Source organism: Barbus barbus (assembly GCF_936440315.1).
Source record: "Barbus barbus genome assembly, chromosome: 21".
Taxonomy (NCBI): domain Eukaryota; kingdom Metazoa; phylum Chordata; class Actinopteri; order Cypriniformes; family Cyprinidae; genus Barbus; species Barbus barbus.
The window spans coordinates 23,616,465-23,634,605 of NC_136749.1; the positions used below are offsets into that span (position 1 = coordinate 23,616,465).

The 18,141-nt window shown below is 40.4% G+C and overlaps 1 protein-coding gene across 1 annotated transcript in view; it reads right to left on the reverse strand.

Moving 5' to 3' along the window:
* LOC306887594 (RNA-binding motif, single-stranded-interacting protein 3) overlaps positions 1 to 16,861 on the reverse strand; it is a 131,305-nt gene extending 114,444 nt beyond the window's left edge. The window contains exon 1 of the mRNA XM_079445452.1: positions 15,919 to 16,861. Coding sequence (XP_079301578.1) covers positions 15,919 to 15,993 — 75 coding nt within the window. The 5' untranslated portion in view covers positions 15,994 to 16,861. The remainder of the gene's footprint in view (positions 1 to 15,918) is intronic.
* Positions 16,862 to 18,141: the final 1,280 nt, after the last annotated feature.

Genomic DNA, 18,141 nt, shown 5'->3' on the forward strand with positions numbered 1-18,141 from the left:
GTGAATTGGTTGCAACAGTTAACAGCCTACAGGAGAATATTCACTGAGACCATGACTTAATTTTCAGGCTGTTTGTTATACAAAATATATCCCTTTAGAAGACTTGTAATATAGTGCAGAAGTTGTATGGACCACTTTTAGGAGATGTGGAGCTGTTTTATGTATCGTCTTTTTAGCTCCACAGCTCCAGTCCACATTTACTTTCATTATATTGAAAACCATGTCCAGGAAAATTATTTTGTGTTCCACAGTAGAAAGAAAGCCACGCAGGTTTGACTTGCCATGAGGGTGAGTAAATAATGCCAGATTTATTTATTTTTACCTCTTGTGGTTTTTCAACCTATGAACACAGTCTGATGTGGGACGGACAGTGTTCTTTCTGTTTTCAATTCCGTGTTGTTTGTCCACCCACTCAATGTAATTTTCTCTTGAGATATTTGTTTGCCGGACACAATGTGATCATTCATACAAATAATCAGGGTTGAGTCTTGGAGTAATGTCAACGTGGCATGTCTGCTTTAAATACTTGATGGAAAAGTGTGGGAGTGAAGGGAATAGAATGACACACAAAAAAAAGAAAAATCCAATTATTTGTGCATAATAACAATCGTGCGGTATACACGGGCGATTGCCAGCACATACTAACCCGGCCCTCGCTGTCTCTCCTACTGTCTAAGGGCCAATTATGGTACAGGCGGCGGACATCCGCTTGAGCAAGGCCTCGTTCCACTAGACCCATTAGGAGTTGCACCGAGCATGATAGTGCTGTTTAGTCGAACAATGCACCATAAGAGCCGTATACTGCTCCATTGCACCAGCTCGCAGTACACACACACACACACACACATGCATGCTTGCGCTGATCGGGTTACCGAAGTAGATGGCACGCTGTTCCCTTGCAACATCATTAAAGCAAGGGTGGAGATTTTCCTAGAGCTCTGCGTGTCTAGCACAATGCGGTCGTATCACTGTCCTCTTCTGGAATGCAGCAGTGTTACCTGAGAAAAGCATGCGTGCAGCGAGAAGGCAGGGTGGAGAGAGGGAGGGATGCGTAAACGATTCGGAACGGTGACGGAGTGAAAGAAAGAGGGACAAAGGACCCAAAAAGGACATGATGGAGGGAGAGAGAGAGTACATGAGAGGCAGGCCTCTGTGAAGTACCTCTTGTTATTAATAATTGATTCTTTGAAAAGACTATGCGGTTTAATTGGTGGTAAGGGGTGATCCTGGCACACACACACCTCTGGGAGTCTCTCTGCAGCTGGTTTCCAGTAACGCAGGCTCAACGTGAGGGCAAGAGAGCAGCGCTCCACTCGAGAGAGAGAGAGAGAGAATGCATTTGAAATTGAAACCTACCTGGAACGACTCAAGCTGTGTCTGCAGTCTGAAAGGAATTCACTCCAAAGCGCTGGAAAGTATACACCTTTGCATGTCAGACAGCTCTCATACTGTTGTACCTGAACCAAAGGCCACGACCTGCATGATTTGCTTTGATGACAACTGCAGCTGCATTTCATTTTATAAAACATAAATGGAATCATTTGGACTGAAATGAAAATTCTGTCATTATTTAGTCACTCGAATGTTGTTCCAAACCAGTATGACTGTATGACATTTCATAGTGATCAGACTGCAAAAAATCTTATTCTTAATAAAAGAAGGTATTTTCAGTTAAAATATCTTAGAATCCTTGAAATAAAATGCTTTTAAGGCAACACTGCATAAGATATTAAGACTAGTTTTCCAAGAATGTATCTTCAAAGAATGTATCTTTAGTGTATTTTGTCTTACTGCACTAGCTGAATTTTTTATTTGTTTATAAACAAGTGAAAAAAATATGCAATGGAGTAAGTCACATAGTGATATGAAAACTTTCATATCATAGAAGATCTATGAAAACAAGTCTTACTATCTTGTGCAGTCTTGCTTCTCAAGTAAACGTATCTTATTTATATGGTTACTGTAAATAAGAATTTATATTGTGTTTTTAAGGACAGTGTCCCGTCCACAGTCTGACCTTCTCATATTGGATTAATTCCTAAGCCAATGTTCAACAAAAACCAGCACCACAATGGAAACAGTGAGGTATTTACAACAGGCACCTGGTGTATATTCAAAAAGGAGCACACTCTTGACAATGACCAGAGCCAATTTGACCAGATAACATCTGTGGAGACCAGAGGAAGCTTTTCCTTTTGTGCAAAAACCAGAGCTGCCGCCTGTGAGAACTCTGGGCTTTGAAGATTCTCTGTCCTATTATGCTAAAACCTGCTCTGGAGACTAGATTTGCCTCAGGTAACTCAGGTTCTTTCCTATAATCAACAGCAGTACCGCATCCTCCATTATCACCTTTAATAAAATTCTCTGGAAAAAAAATGTGTGACGATCCTTTCGCAAAGCTGAGATAAAATTGAATTGCTTGAAAAGCTAAAAGGCAGCAGAAAAAAGGATTGGCAGTGTGCTACGAGATGACAGAATATCAAGCCGGTATGACAGAGAATCAAGTCAAACAGCGCGTCGGTGTGGTTTGAAAAGTTTCAAAACTGACTGAAAGCTGTATGAAATACAATGTGGCCCAGAACAGACCTAATTACTGTAATTTGTGTGCACAGTGTGAGAACAGCATTTTCAGTGGTTATAAAAGGACGTAATCAATACAGAAGATACAGACATGGCAATACACTGTGTGTGTGCTTATCTTTTCATCTCTAGTCTAGCTCTCATGTGCCTTTGTGCTGTTAGCCATGATAATCTGTAGATCTGGATTTGCCCACCCTGCTGAATTATGCAAACCCAGCTCAGCTCAAGCATGAGGAGTTTAACTGGGCTGGCAGTGGGAGATAGACAGCTTGTGGCCTTTCTTTTAAAGGAAAGAGGAGAGCTCCCTCTGTTTTATTCTTTCTTTGACCAATCTATTTATCTATCTACCTGTCTTTGCGTATGCATGCCTGCCATGGTTTTCTGGACAAGTACCATGCATTTTGTGTGATAGTACTGGAAAAGAATCCTTTGAAATTCTTTGAAGGACCATTTTAAGGCAATGGTACATGTTTTTTATTTTAATTTTTTTTTTTGATAATCATTTAGTACAATTGTGTACATCAGAGTACCATGTTTTTTACTGTATTCCTGGTATACAGCAACTTTGTGTAATGAACATGCCAAATTCTTAGGCATTATGAATGCCAGTGAGATGTTAGCCATTGGAACTGGATCATGGTTAGTGACCTGAACTTGAGTACCATATCGGTCCAATTCAGTAACAAATTATTTGGACCAGTTTTGTGAACTGGATCAAATGATTCAGATACAGAAAGATCTGAATGCTGGATCTCAATGAATGCTGGATCAATGAACATCAATGAATGCTGGATCTCAAGTTTTGAATCACTGTTTCTCTGAATGTATTAAAGAGAAAATATGTCAAAATTGACAATCACCTATGGTTTGGTATGATCCTCACACAAAGCTGTCATATGGATTAATTTTATGATACTTTTTCATCAGTGTTAAGCTTGGTAGACCAAGTACTCATTCACTTTGACCTGGCCAGGATATTCAGAAATTCACCTTTTCTCTTCCACTACAGAAAGAAAGCCATTCATATTTAGAATGACTCAAGGACTAAATTATCCCTTTAAATTTTATCTTATATATATGAAGAGTTTATTTGCAAAAACAGATAAATCTGTTTTTGAAAATTTTCAAAAATATTTTTTTATATAATATTTATATTATGTTATCGTGTTTTTATTGTGTGTTATTGTGTTAGTTAGCTGTTTTTTTTAGTTATTTTTTAACCCAGTCAAAATAACCCAACTGCAGTTTGATTGAGATTAATTGGGATGCACAAGGAAAAAACATTTCTGAGAATTGTTAAAAACGGAGTTCCCTATCAGTCGGTCACTCTGAGTCACGTCGGTGACCGACGAATTGGGATCCCAATTCGTCGGTCACCGACGTGACGTCTCCGTTCCCTCCTTCAGGGAACGAGGGTTACATACGTAACCGAGACGTTATCTGTTTTTACAATGAACTCTTCATATATATATATATATATATATATATATATATATATATATATATATATATATACATTATCGGACCTGTTAATTCCTTTTCTGTATAATGCCAAGGTTGAGCTGCAGACACTGGTCTTCTGTGAATTCCTCAAGCAGACCATCTGCAGTGCTCGATGTTTTGAGAGTGTTGTGCATCAGGGAGGAGAGGCCAGTAAGTGAGCAGACCCATTAGTCTATGTGTGTGTGTGTATGAGAGAGAGAGAGAGAGAGATATGAGATGCTGCTCTTAGACAGTGATAGGCTCATTAGTAGGGCTAGGATGTACTGCATTCAAGTGGGTGTGTGTGTGTGTGTGTGTGTTTGCGTGCACGTTTGCAGTCTAATTAGCAGTGGACAGTTAGAATGACTGTGACCCAAGACTTTCTCCGACCTCTCATTCTGACCTGCCTGCCGGCATCCGCAAGTTCAATCCGAACCCCACAAACACACAGTCATTCAAAGAGACATGCAAACACCCACACACCCACACAAAAGAGAAAGACATCCCTTCATGAATGTCAATACGCTCTCTAATTGGCTTGTACGGCAATCCCTGTTTTCTTTAAACAAATGTCGGCCATTAAACTGTGAGTGAGATGATTAGTGTGAAGTTGGTGTGTGGTGCACCGATACACACGTCCTCTTATGGAATGTGTCCGCAGAGCCATTAGCACGCAGTCCCTGACATGCCCTGTGTCCTCTCTCCTCTCACACCTATTTGTCAAAGCGGCCCACTGTTTCTTGCAGAAATAATGACACCCCAATCAGAGACTGCATCTGGTGTGTGCCTAACCTTATTTTTTGAAGTGCAATATGGTTTTTGACAGAAAAGGAAGCTGATGGAAGTCAGACAGACTGTAGCGGAATATAGATGCGGGCGTCGGAAAGTTTAAAAGACATTTTAAAGTTTAACATCCTCCCCCAAAAGGCCCTTCTGCTTTCTGGCTACAGCAGTGCGAGATGAAAGCGCTTGTGCTTCTACAAAAGACTTATTTTTTGAGCCTAGCACCACTTTAGCCAGCTAAATGCATCTCATCCCAGCGAACAGCATTGGGAAATACAATCTCGGTGCAGAGGGAAAATTCTGGGCCAGCATTTCAAACAAAAGCATGCTAGCACAAAAGGACGAGAAGGGTAAAACCCTGGGACACTGGGCAGTGTAGGCCTGTAGGGGCCATTGTTTTCGAGAGAGCATTATGAAGAGATATACATGCATAGAAAAAGCGGTTCACACTCACGCTCTAGTTGAGGGTGAGATCTGGCTGCAGCCAAGCGGCACACACAAAGGAGCTTAATCATTCATAAAACTGGAGAGGCTAATAAAATATGCATTACATGAATACGGTAAAGTGCTCCGGTGCTGCCTAAACTTTTAAAAAGACACATCGAATCAGCTATTGTGTGCGTGTAGGCCGATTAGTTTGCTGGGGCTGAAAAGATGAGGTCACGTTGTTTGTAGCATCTCTAGGGCGGATCCTGTCAGAACTGCATCCTCTACTTCCTGTCTTCTGCACTTCTTTATGTATTTGTCTTGCTCCTTCTCTGGCTTTCCCTGTGTGCTTTTTTGCTACTTTGCAAATAAGGACAGTGAGAGAGGAGACAGGAAATGACAAAGAGAAAAGGGAGGGCGCCACAGGAAGTAACAATCACAAATGAGATTTCTAATAACATCTCCATTGTTTTCCTGGCAATGAGATTATATAGACATCAAATAGAGACTTCCTTCTCAGATGTTTCTCCTGAGAAAAGACTGTAATCTTGCAGCTTTCTCCTCTGGAGTTTTAGAAGAGATCTCAAATATATTTCAAGCTGGACTCAAGGATGCAAAATTCTACAATCCAAAGTTAGATATTTGATTATAATATCTAGAATTTAGTTTAAAAATTAGTTGAAAGAAATTAATACTTTTATTCAGAATGTATACGCATTCAATTGAACAAATGGGACAGTAAAGATATTTATACAGTTACAGAAGATTTACATTTCAAACTAATTTCTGAACATTTGATTTATCAAAGAATCCTAAAGAAATGTATCACAGTTTTTACAAAAATATTAAATATCACAACTGTTGTCAACTTTGATAAAAAAAATAAATGCTTCTTGATCAACAAATTAGCATTGTGACACCGAACGCTGTAGTAATGATGTTGAAAATTCAGCTTTGCCATCACAGGAATAAATTATATTCTAAAATATATTAAAATATTACAGACTTCTTTTAAAAAATAATAATAATTACCGACCCCATAAATTTGATCATTGGTGTAGCTGTATACTCTCTAATTTTTTTCCTCTTACAGAATTGTAGGAGAAACATCTAAGGCAAAGTTGACACTTCTATGACAAATATCTGAGAAATTTCCTAAATCACAAAAAAGCAATAATATTTGTCTTTAGGACAGTATCAGGAAATAATATAAGACTTGAACTTCAGTTGCCCAGAGCTTGTGCATTAACCCCTAAGCCACAGCTCTGACCTCTCTGTCCTTCTTTCTCTCATGCTTCTCACAGCAGTTTGAGGGAGCGAAGTTGCAATCAAGGGTGCTGTTGTGTGACAGATACTTCAGCTAATAAGTCCAGGCTTGGTTCCTCCACCACCTAGTACGTCTAGGATCCACGCACTCAAGTGAACTGAACCATCAAAAGCAGAGGCTCCTGCCTTCAAGCTTACCATGGCTAACAAGCACAGCTGTTCACTGAACCCACCACAGACCAGCTGAGGATATATTAGTCATGTACAAACAAATGGATAAATGAGAGCATAAGGTAATCATCACCATTTTTACAATAGATTTCACCTCAGGTGGACATTTTGATTTTGGAATTTAACAGGGTTGTGAATTAAATTGCATTCAGAATGTGTTTCATATTCTAGTTCAGATTTAAATTGAATTGTATTAGATAAGGTAGCAGATAAGATGCAGAACTGCAATGTGATATTACATTTGAAAGAAGTTCAATTAAAATTAACTGAAATCTTGAAGGTTTTATAAGTCTTAGACAGCTACACATCTATAGGAATATGTACTTTTTTTTTGCAGTGCATGCAAATGTTTTTAAAAATCCTTGAAACAACTTTACAAGATATTACATTTTCATATAATGCATTTTTAATACAAGTGTAATTTGTCTCATTGAATTGTCAGATTTTTGAACTTAAGTATTTAAATATTTAATGTTTAAAAATGTATTTAAATTTATCCAATTTCAAGGATTTTATTTTATTGTATTTTTTTTACATGAATTTATTTATATTTTTAAGTGTTGCCTTTCTTGGCCAGGGACCATTTGAAAAAAAAGACTATAGTCTCAATATGACCCCCCTGGTTAAATTAAGGGGGGAAAAAAATGCACTTAATTTCCCAAAATGTTAATTTGTTTCTCTGAATTGAAATTGAGTAAATTCCACTTCCTGTAATTCTATTTCAACTTCCTGTGAGGTATGGCCAATTTAATTCAATTTCGCCATCTTTATTTTAAAGGGCACAGATTCTTCAATTCAGAATTTTGCACAACCCTGGTTTGCATTAAAGCTGTGATTCACCTTGACATTCAATAGGAAACATATGACCTCAGTGGTCGCATTTAGCATGATGGGAAGTCTGGAAAAAGGGCACGCCACACGTTTGAGTGTCATTACTAGCTCTGTATTTAGCCTTGAGCCTGGGGATATGTTTGGACAAGTCTTTGAGTGTCTGCCACACAAATTATCCCGATAAAAGCACATGGGGCGAGCAAATTAATTCAACCGAAACCCAACAAAAGCACTGTTTACATAAGCTAATCCCAGGCAGTGTGCTAGCCGCCATGCCAACCCCGAGCAGCCTCCGCAGGCTGGGGAAATCTTTATTGAATCATCACCTGCTCCCTGGGCACTTTCGAGACCCCAAAGTGTCTTTCTCCAAATGGGGAAGTGAAGGGAAGAACGGGTCCTTTCAGATGGCATCTTTACGGTCTTCAGTGGTTTGAAATCGAGACCAAAACAAATGGCCTTTCCCAGAGCGGTCTTTAATGTACCTTTTTGGCGCCTGATTTTCAGCCAGACCGTAGAGAATTGGATACAGATATGGTGGGTTAGAATCGCTGTAGCTGTATATTATTATAGGAGGCTCTTTTGACACTCAAAAGGTGTGTGCGTAGTCCTCGCGTGGACTTTTCATGACACGGAAAAGGTTGGAGCGGGAGATGAGGGCATGGGGGTGGGGTCCGTAGAACGAGTAGCACGTTCTCAAGGATTTATGACACCTTACGTCGCCTACTCTGTCCTTGGTTGCTTTCAGGGGGAAACGCTTTCCAATGAGTCTCTAGATGAAAACGCATGGGAGGGGCGGAAGAAAAGATGACAGGAGTGGCTGAAAGTCACTACACTGTGAAGGAGGAGCAGGATGCCACCAACATCCCTCCTCTTTTTCTTGAAATCGAGTGTTTATCGTTTGTGACTGAAGCCAACCTGCAAAGGCTGTTCCTCTGCGCTCTCTGTGTGAATTCATAGCAAAAGCAGCTTTCATAACCGCTAATTACAACTCGAAGCTCATTAAACCACTAGATTTATACACATGCACATGCATGCGCGACCGCTGACGATGGCGTCATACGTCACCCTTTACATCTAGATGATTGATCCGTTCCAAAATCCCAAATCAAACACATCCCTGCTCCCCGAGAAAACACTATCCTCTTCCAGAATCCACACCAGATCTATATTTACCGCTGAACACTCTGCCTCTAACTAAAATCATGTTTATCTCAAAGATGCAACGAGGCAAAGCCCAGAAGCGACAGTGCCAATGAGGAACTGGATCGGACGTCGACGGTAAAACATCGATGAGTCCCTGTGTTGCCGCAGCCTTCCACGGCTTTGGCTCGTTCCTCCTCGACCATTTATCCCTGAACACAGGCTTTGTTGAGCACTTACGCCAGTGGCCTAAAAGCAAGCTGTGTATAAAAAAGAAATGGCAGGGCCCTTAAAAGGGGAGAATCCATCAGGCTCAGGTTGTTACAAAGTGGTCCTCTATTAAAAATGCAGCAGGGCCATTACCTCAGGACCAGTGCCTTTCTCCTCTTGCTCTCTCAAGCCCACAGAAACCAACTAGCTAGCTCAGATTGCCCCATTACAGCTTGGACCACACATGAGTGCTGGTCATGGATGAATATTGGAAGTGCTTGCAGTTAGTTCCAGATAAAGGTGACAGTGACCAGATACACATGCAGAAGAGACTTTTTATATAACAGTATTGCACCTCATAGTGTAGTTTATAAGTCTGTCTCTATTCCACACACTCAGAAAATGACTTTTTGCTACTTGTTCAATTTGCTTAAAGGAATATTTCACCCAAAATTAAAATTTTGTCATCCTTAACTCACCCTCATGTCATTCCAAACCTGTATAAGTTCTTATGTTGAACACGAAAGAAGATATTTTGAAGAATCTTGAAGAACCAAATAGTTGTTGCTCCCCATTGACTTCCGTAGTAGGGAAAGAAATACCATGGAAGTCAATGGGGGATCATCAACTGTTTGATTACCAGCATTTTTCAAAATATAATCTTTTACGTTCAACAAAAGAAAGAAACTCATACAGGTTTGGAACAACGTGAGGGTGAGTAATGATGACAAATCCTGTATAACTTTCTGTATGACTTTCTTATTTTAGAGAACAGATATTTTGAAAATTGTGTCTGTTTGTTTGCCCATACCATGAAAGTCAATGGGGGCTGTAGACATCACTGACTTTCATTGTATGGGCAAAAACAGCTGAACCCTTTTCAAAAGGATGAGCAAATTATAGAATTTTCATTTTTGAGTGAACTATCCCTTGAATTCAAACGAGCCAACAATTCTTGAACATTGCCACAACGTAATTTAATTACTTTCAATTCACTTAAATTTGTAAAGTGGAAGTTAACGTAATCCTTCTTGGTTAAAACTACATTAATCACTTTTTGTTGGCATTAACTGAAACTTAACACTAAGTTCCCAGCATGCTGTGCAAGAGACTCATTCGGGAACGTATTGTTCGAGTGAAAATGAACTATTTTATGTGTTTTTGATTAAAGAAAAAGACTTGTGGTGAATGTGCAGTTTGCTTAGTGATTTAGAAGAGTATCTGTCATGGTGTTTTTGTGGTTACCCTCGTGGAGCTTAGATTGTGGGCAGCCACATGAAGGATTTGGTGTGTGTTTTGTCACTCAATGAGAAATAGCTGTGCTAATGCTAATGCAAATGCAGTGATGAGTCTCTCTCTCTCTCTCTCTCTCTCTCTCTCTCTCTCTCTCCCCTTCTCTCTTTTTTTTCATTACATTTTGTAAAAGTTTTTATACTTAGCAGGCGAACATGCCCTGTGCTGTCTTTTTTTTAACTGTAAAAGTTAGTTATATGAATTGGATAGTTCACCCAAAAAATTAAAAATTATGTCAGTAATTACTCGCGCTCATGTCATTCCAAACCCGTAAGACCTTCGTTCATCTTCGGAACACAAATTAAGATATTTTTGATGAAATCCGAGAGCTTTTTGATCCTGCATAAACAGCAACGCAACTACCACGTTCAAGGCCCAGAAAGGTAGTACGGACATCATTAAAATAGTCCATGTGACATCAGTGGTTTAACCGTAATATTATGAAGCTACGAGAATACTTTTTTGTGCAGAAAGAAAACAAAAATAACTTTATTCAACTACTTATTCTCTTCCTTGTCAGTCTTCCACGTGAGTACCACGATGCACGCATGTGCATTCCTCTGCTTGCAAACTCCTTTTTTAGGAGTCTGGAGCTATGAATGAGACACTTTTTTCCCCGCCTAATAGTTTGGTGCGTTAATATAGAATGGAAATGAAGTGTTATCTTTTGTTTGTTTATTGACGTGTCTCACCGGATCAGATTTTCCAGCCAGAACTATCGTTTTTATTTATCAGTGCTATTGTACAAGTACTTTAACTAGTACAATAGCAGTGAGTGAAAACGAAAGTTTCTTCTTGCACATTCTCATATTGGGTTTGTGTGACTGGCTGCGCCTGAGAGTTATTACTCTCTGATGCAAGATGTGAAAATCTCGAACACATTTCACCTTCAGAACGGGCCAGAAAAAATTGAACTACTACTACAAACAGCTCTTTTGTGCGCTTTATATTCTTTTCTTTTCATGTTCGTGACTAATGCAGAGCGTTTCACCCCTGAAACAACAATTGAGGACAATCTTGGGCATAAAATTTTATCCACCTATGAGGGTGTGTTTGCCAAGTATGTTCCTCTTTTCAGAGTGAACCCCACCCCTCTGAACAGATGGCTGGAGAGAATGCCCAGGACACAGTAGGAGAGGGAGAGAGAGAGAGGAAAAGGGAGGGAATATGAGAGAAAGACAGGGAGGAAAAGAGAAGAACGTTGGACTAAAAATATGAATGCTTGTATTTAAAACCATTTCTCTTGTGAATATTAGACCGCATAGTGATGTAGTTTAACGTGTGCTTTCCAACTAAATTAAGTCATGTGACACTATATTTTTGTTCTTGCAACTTACTGATGTTCAACATTAAATAGAAACCTCAGAGTGAAAAGACATTTACAACCTCACAAAGCAGAAAATATATATAAATAGACTCTAACCCTAACATAGACTGTAAGAGTTTCTTCAAATATGACCAGATTTGTGTAGGTCTCTATGATTTCATTGATGTGGAAAATGTGGACGCAATTGTAGAATCCAGCCATAAAAACATAATTTTACTGTATACAGCAAAATGTGAAAAAAATTGGCAAAGTTTTGATGAATAAATTGAAGAATAATACCCTACAGTTTATTAAAACTTTGCTTTTACACATTTTCACACAGTATAACACAATTTCATTTGATTACATTTTAAAGATTAAATTGTCAAGGTTTTATGCATTGATTTGATTATCCCCATTTTTTAATAATACATTTGTATTAAATGTCTTAATTTTTCTGGATTAAAAACAAATCCAGAAAAATTAAGACATCAGAATTTCTGGGGTAAAAAAAGAATAGGAAAATGTTATTGTAAAAAATGTAATACATTTTTTTTTTTAAATATGAATTAAATTTATTTGATATCAATTTAGATTATTACATTTTCATTGAATCCAGAAAAATTAAAACAGACAACACGAAGGTTGGGAAAAAATCTAACTGAATTCATAGGGCCCTATTTGTGTCTTAGATGCACACTCCAATGCTAACAGAAAAATTACACACGGACAAGCATAATTTAGCACTCTAGGCAGATCTGACATCCCCAACTCGATGGTTACAGGCAGACACTTACAGCAAGCATTTTACAGTACAGGCTTTCCTGACGGAAGTGTTTACATGTATAATTCACACACGCATACAAAGCCTGCACTCTTGTAAGTTCATGTTTCTGCATATGTCATTATGGATCGCTTCCAATGGCAACTCTGAAGAAAAACTCATAAAATGCATTAGAGTAAAAACAACCCAAATATTAGATTTTTTAGAAACAGTATTATAGCCTAACATCATGTAATGCTATTACAAGTAATGTTATTGTACTCTCAAAGGGAAAACACTGGACTGGGCAAGTGATTAGGAGTCAGGCTTTGTCTTCCAATGATATCTGATGGACCAAATAACCACATTTTTAAAAAATAACCACCAGACAATACTTCAAAATTATAAGCAAATTTTAGGGCTAAATTACTCAATTTGTTGCAGTCAGTAATTTGTGTTTGAAACGGCTGAGTGTGCTTGTGGATTTTAATCTATCCGTTCACCTGTTTAATGACAGTGTTGGTAATGAATACCGAAAATCAAATTGTCGTTGATACCTGAAAATTGCTTGTCCATTAACAAGTTTAATTATTCAGATGAAGGTTGTTTGGAGGAGGGGAGATGAGAGCATTTTCACCCGTGTGCTAAAAAATAGGTGCCGCTAGAGGAAAATGAAGCAGCAGTCTGGTAATTATCCACAAGCGGAGTAAATATCACAACGTAATAATCCTAAATGACACTGAGAGCAGCAGAAATATAATGAGCCACATATATGCACCATTCCCATAATGCAGCAGGAACGTTGCTGGCAAGCCGCATGTCACCTCACTGCAGGGCAGTTAGCGTGCACTCCCACTGAGAAGAGAGGTTTAAACGGCCGACTGGATGTTATTTCTGCTGTACATAAAGCTGACCCCACAGAATGTAACCAAACACCACACACACACACACACAGTTGCTCACATACGCAATCTCATGGCTCTGGATTTGAGTGCTCGCTCTGGCTGTCTTCCCTTTTCCCTTCTTTCAAAACATCAATGCGCACACACACCATAAAGCTCTGACTTCTAGCCGCTGATTCAATGGAAGACGGGGCCCCACTGGCCTCTGTTGACACAATACCAGGGGGGAATTACCTCCCTTAAATTCTCTTTTATATACCACTGGTGTATGACTGCTGTCAAGGATACCTCAGCTCACACTCACGTTTATACATCCACCCATGTTCAGCTAAACCCTGCAAGAGGAAAGGAAAGGGGTAGTGTGATATTGGTACTGTAGATATCCGCATGAGGAGACTACAGTTAAATTGTGAATCCATTGATTAGGGATGTGGGCTGTGTCTTTTGGAATTGAACTGAATTGAGATTTATATTTTTATTTTTCCAATGCAGTTCTTGTATTTGAATTGAGGTACAGTAGGGATAAAGAATTGCAATTAGATTTTGATTGTAAGGAAGTAAAATTAAAATTAATTTAAATTTATTAAATTAATAAATTTTATTTTATTAAGTTTTTATTAGTATTTATATTATTTTATTAAGTTATATTAAGTTTTAAGGTTTAGACAGACAGACAGACAGACTAGATAGATAGATAGATAGATAGATAGATAGATAGATAGATAGATAGATAGATAGATAGATAGATAGATAGATAGATAGATAGATAGATAGATAGATAGATAGATAGATAGATAGATAGATAGATAGATAGATAGATAGATAGATAGCATGCACAGAAAAACCCACACATTTTAATGCCACTTTCTTGTTAAATTGTCAGAAAGAAAAGTAGAAATTTAATCTGCATTCTGTTCACTTTGTATAACAAATCTTGCTGTAAGGCCTGATATTGTTTGCATCTAATTTCATGTTCAGTGATATCTATGACCCATATTATAAAACAATGGATGGATTTCCAACCACATTTCATTTTCTTTTGAACCTACTTCAATGAAAGTAAGTCATTTACATGTAATTGATACCAGGGTCTTTATAATAATTTTACCGAATTACAGATTCTCGACTTTAACAGCTTATTGTCGCATCATAATTTCCCCTGCTTAACATTTGCCTCTCATTGAGCACAGAGCGTTATTGGGGCAGAGAGGGAAAGAGAGAGAGAGCGAGGGCAGCGATTGTGTGTCAGTTGCCCCTCTTCCCCCTTATGATTGATTTCCCCCGGAGGAATGCCTCCACTCAGAGAGCACGCTAGAATCAAGATTAATAACAGGCCATTTACATCCTCAATCACGCACACACACACAATCGCACTCATGCTGACCCGTGCTCACATGAGGTCCCCATCCTTCACAGGCGAGACCGAAAATCTGAAATCTGAAACTCAGTCCCAGTGCCAAAAAACCTTCTCCATCTCTTTAATAATCTACAGATCAATAATTATTCCCAGACTGGCCCATTTGACCATTACCCATGATGCTCCAGATTTCGCCATAGTGCTCCACTTTGATAAGGATCAGCAACATACTTTGCACATTTCTGAATCTTTTGAATATGCATGCATTCTCTTTGACAGGCCCCGTTTAGCAAGCTGAGTTATTGTTGTGAGGACTTTGGTTGCAGCGAAAGAGAAGGACAAATGCATGGTGCTCTGGACGAGCCCCCACATCCCTCCGAGACACTCTCTGAGAAACTCATTAGACAGCGGAAGTGGGTAAGATCCAATTTGACGTGACCTTGAAGGCAGCTACAAGGAGTGAGGAGTTTGTGTGTGTGTGTGTGTGTGTGTGTGTGTTGATGGGTAATACGGTGCCTGTTGCTAGTGTCACGTATAGACTAGCGATGAAGGGCGTCAATCAAGTTTTTTCTCCTTTGAGATTTTGAAGGCTGAGATTGGCCAAGCGCTTACTAAATTCTAGTAGTGTAACACGGGTAGAAGGAGGAAAAGAGAGAGGTCGTAAACACTTGCTGATGGAGAGCGACTTGGCCACTGCCGTTTATCATGTGTCTTTTGGGAATGCTTGCATATTTGGCCAACGTTGAGCAAGCAACTCCTCCAAAAGACTTTCCATAAATTTTCTTCCCTCACATTCATCTTTTGCACTTTGTAATTTACCCACCCCAAGTTGATCAGGAAAATGCATCTTCACGCCCTTTTTTCTGACAGACATTTTTTTGCTCTGATCCAATCATAGCCCTCTGTCCACTTTCATTCACTCAAACATGTTACACAAGTGCCGGCCTCTTATGGGGCGCGCCGCATTAAAAACATTCATGAATCACAGAGGGAGGACGAGATCACCAGTGCCCCCGATAGCATCTCGGCATTATCGATCAGCCCATGGTAATCAATTCTCCACGTCCGGGTGGTGTAGGGGCTTAGAGAGATGGATGCAATTATTCAAGTCCCTCCACCACAGGCTACACAGCTGAGAGGACAGAATCTGGGGATCACGAGTTTGCGTGCGAAAGTGTATGCATGCATTCTTGATAAACGGCACTCTTGCACCTCCAGAGAGCGGCCCATGTCAAATATCGGTTATGTGGTTTGTGTGTCAGAAATCTGTCAGAACTGTGCAGATGCAAGAAAGCATGTGAGGCAGACAATCAGTACATCACAAAACCAGATAACCAAGGTGCCTTACCTTAGTCTGAAGGTAGTGAGGGTAATAGTAAGTGTACTGGGGGTACATTGGTTGCTGTTCCAAACGTTTGCCCATGTAGCTAGAATCCTTCTGACAGAGACTCGCGTGTGGGATCCAACAGCTCAAAAAGCCTCCGCTTGTGGTTCCGCGGCTAGAGGCTAGATCCGCGTGAGGGACGGAGCCAGAGGAAGGACGGAGCGAGAGAATGAGATGATACGGCACACGGGCAAGTGTGCGTGTGCCGTGCCTCTCCTCTTCACGCTGTCTTCGGGAGCAGGGGAGGAGGAGGTGATGGAAGGAGAGCGGAGGTACGAGGATGGGATAGCAGCGGAGGTGTGCGCGAAGAAAGAAGGAGCAGCGACACAGGAGAGAAGAGAGAAGGAAGGAAGCAGGTGAGGGAAGAGGAGGGGGCACTGTGGCGATCACTTCTCCGGAAAACCAGCTTCTAGTCTACTGCTCATGCCCTGACTTTTACTCTCTCTCTTTCTATCTATCTTGCTCCTTCTTTCTCACTCTCTCTCTTTCTCTTTGACAGTCGGTGCAGCGTTGGTTCCCAGAGGAGCTTGTCAGATATCCCAGTCGCACACTTTGTTCCCGTCTGGCGGATGCACAAAGCGACAATGTAGAGAGTCGTCGGATTTGGATCGCTGTACGTGCAGCTGACGGGACTCAAACCCTTCGCATGAAGGACCAGACGTGAGCTGTGAGGTTACGAGGCACACAGGAAACGGCACAAACTCCAGGCAGACTGCAGTATCCGAAAAGTCCAGGTGCAGCAACGCTGTTTTTCCTCTGTGATGTTCTTTTCTTTATTACCCGCCTCACTCGACTGCCTGCTTTGTTGCGCGCGTGAGTGTGTGTGCGAGAGTGAGTGTGAGTGTGTGTGGCTGTGTGAGAGTGTGTGAGTATGTGTGCGCGCTGCCGGCTGCTCCACACTGTGGGGAAGATTGAAGGGATTAGCTTGGGCAGCACCGTGTTCCTCCTCCTCCTCAGCCTGGTGGGTGGGGCTTAGGGCTGCCTGCACCACTCCCAGCCAGGGGAGTGTCTTAAGCAGCCTATCTCTGTTTGTCCTCATGGGAGAGCTGCCGCCCACTGCACGGCTTCACTAGATGCTGAAGGGGACAACTTACTCCTACTCTCACACTCCGGGGGAGGAGACTGAGGACGACACAGCAAGGAGCCGAGGCCCCCTACTGGTCAACCGAAGACTGTACCTCATCTGATCTCCTTTTTTTCAAGCTTTTTCTTTTCTTTTTATCCTCTGAGTGTATTTTTAACTCAACTTTCTTCAATAAATAAAACATGAATTATCGTAAGATGTTTCTTTGCTCTTGTCTCACACATGCTGGTAACTTTGCATTGGCTGATACACTGACATACTGACACACTGACATGCATACAAGTACATAAGTGCAGTGCAGAAATGGCCATGAATTAGAGTCTTCCATAAGGCTTAAGCACTGTTGCTTATTCCAAAAAACAATCCAGGAAGTGAAATGCTGTGCTGGGAAAGAATGTAGTTTCGTAGCAGATGCTTTTTTCTCCACAACCTCTGCAATAATGTTTGTTGCAGTGGCAAATTATTTGCAGCAGAAAAATTGGACTCAAAAAGAAAGTAACTGAAAAATCTCTCCCTAATCATTCCTATACCCTCTTTCTTTGATCATTGCACTTTGATCATTGTTTTGACATTGTCAAGGTATTTTTTTTACCCAGGATTCCCAGTTTTAAAATGAAGTTCACATGCAGATATGGCTGTTCATAAGAGACAGTTTCAGGGCGTGACAAATTAGCGCTAAAAGAAAAAGCAGGCTTTAAGTGTTTGCAGACTGACGGCGGTAATTATTAGAGCTATGGCAATTTTTTTTGCCCAAAGACTGCAGTAAAGTGAAAGGAATGTGAGTCCTAATAAACAACGATTGGGAAAGACAACAATACATTTTCATTAGGATAGGCTCTGATAGACGTCTGCAGTGCGGGAGGAGAGCGAGAGGTGTGAGTCTAGCTCTCTCATCACTATGATTGGAATGCTGAGGCACAGAGGGAGGAAGGGAGAGAGAGAGAGAGACGAGAAGCCGGTGGAAGGGGTTCAAATAATCCACAGCACACCAAGTGCATGGCCACTAAAAGTCAAAGCAGTTATCAGCAATGGAAACACAAATGGAGCTGCTTTTCAAGAGATGACATTGGAAACGCTCTTAAAGGGGTCATTTCATACATTTT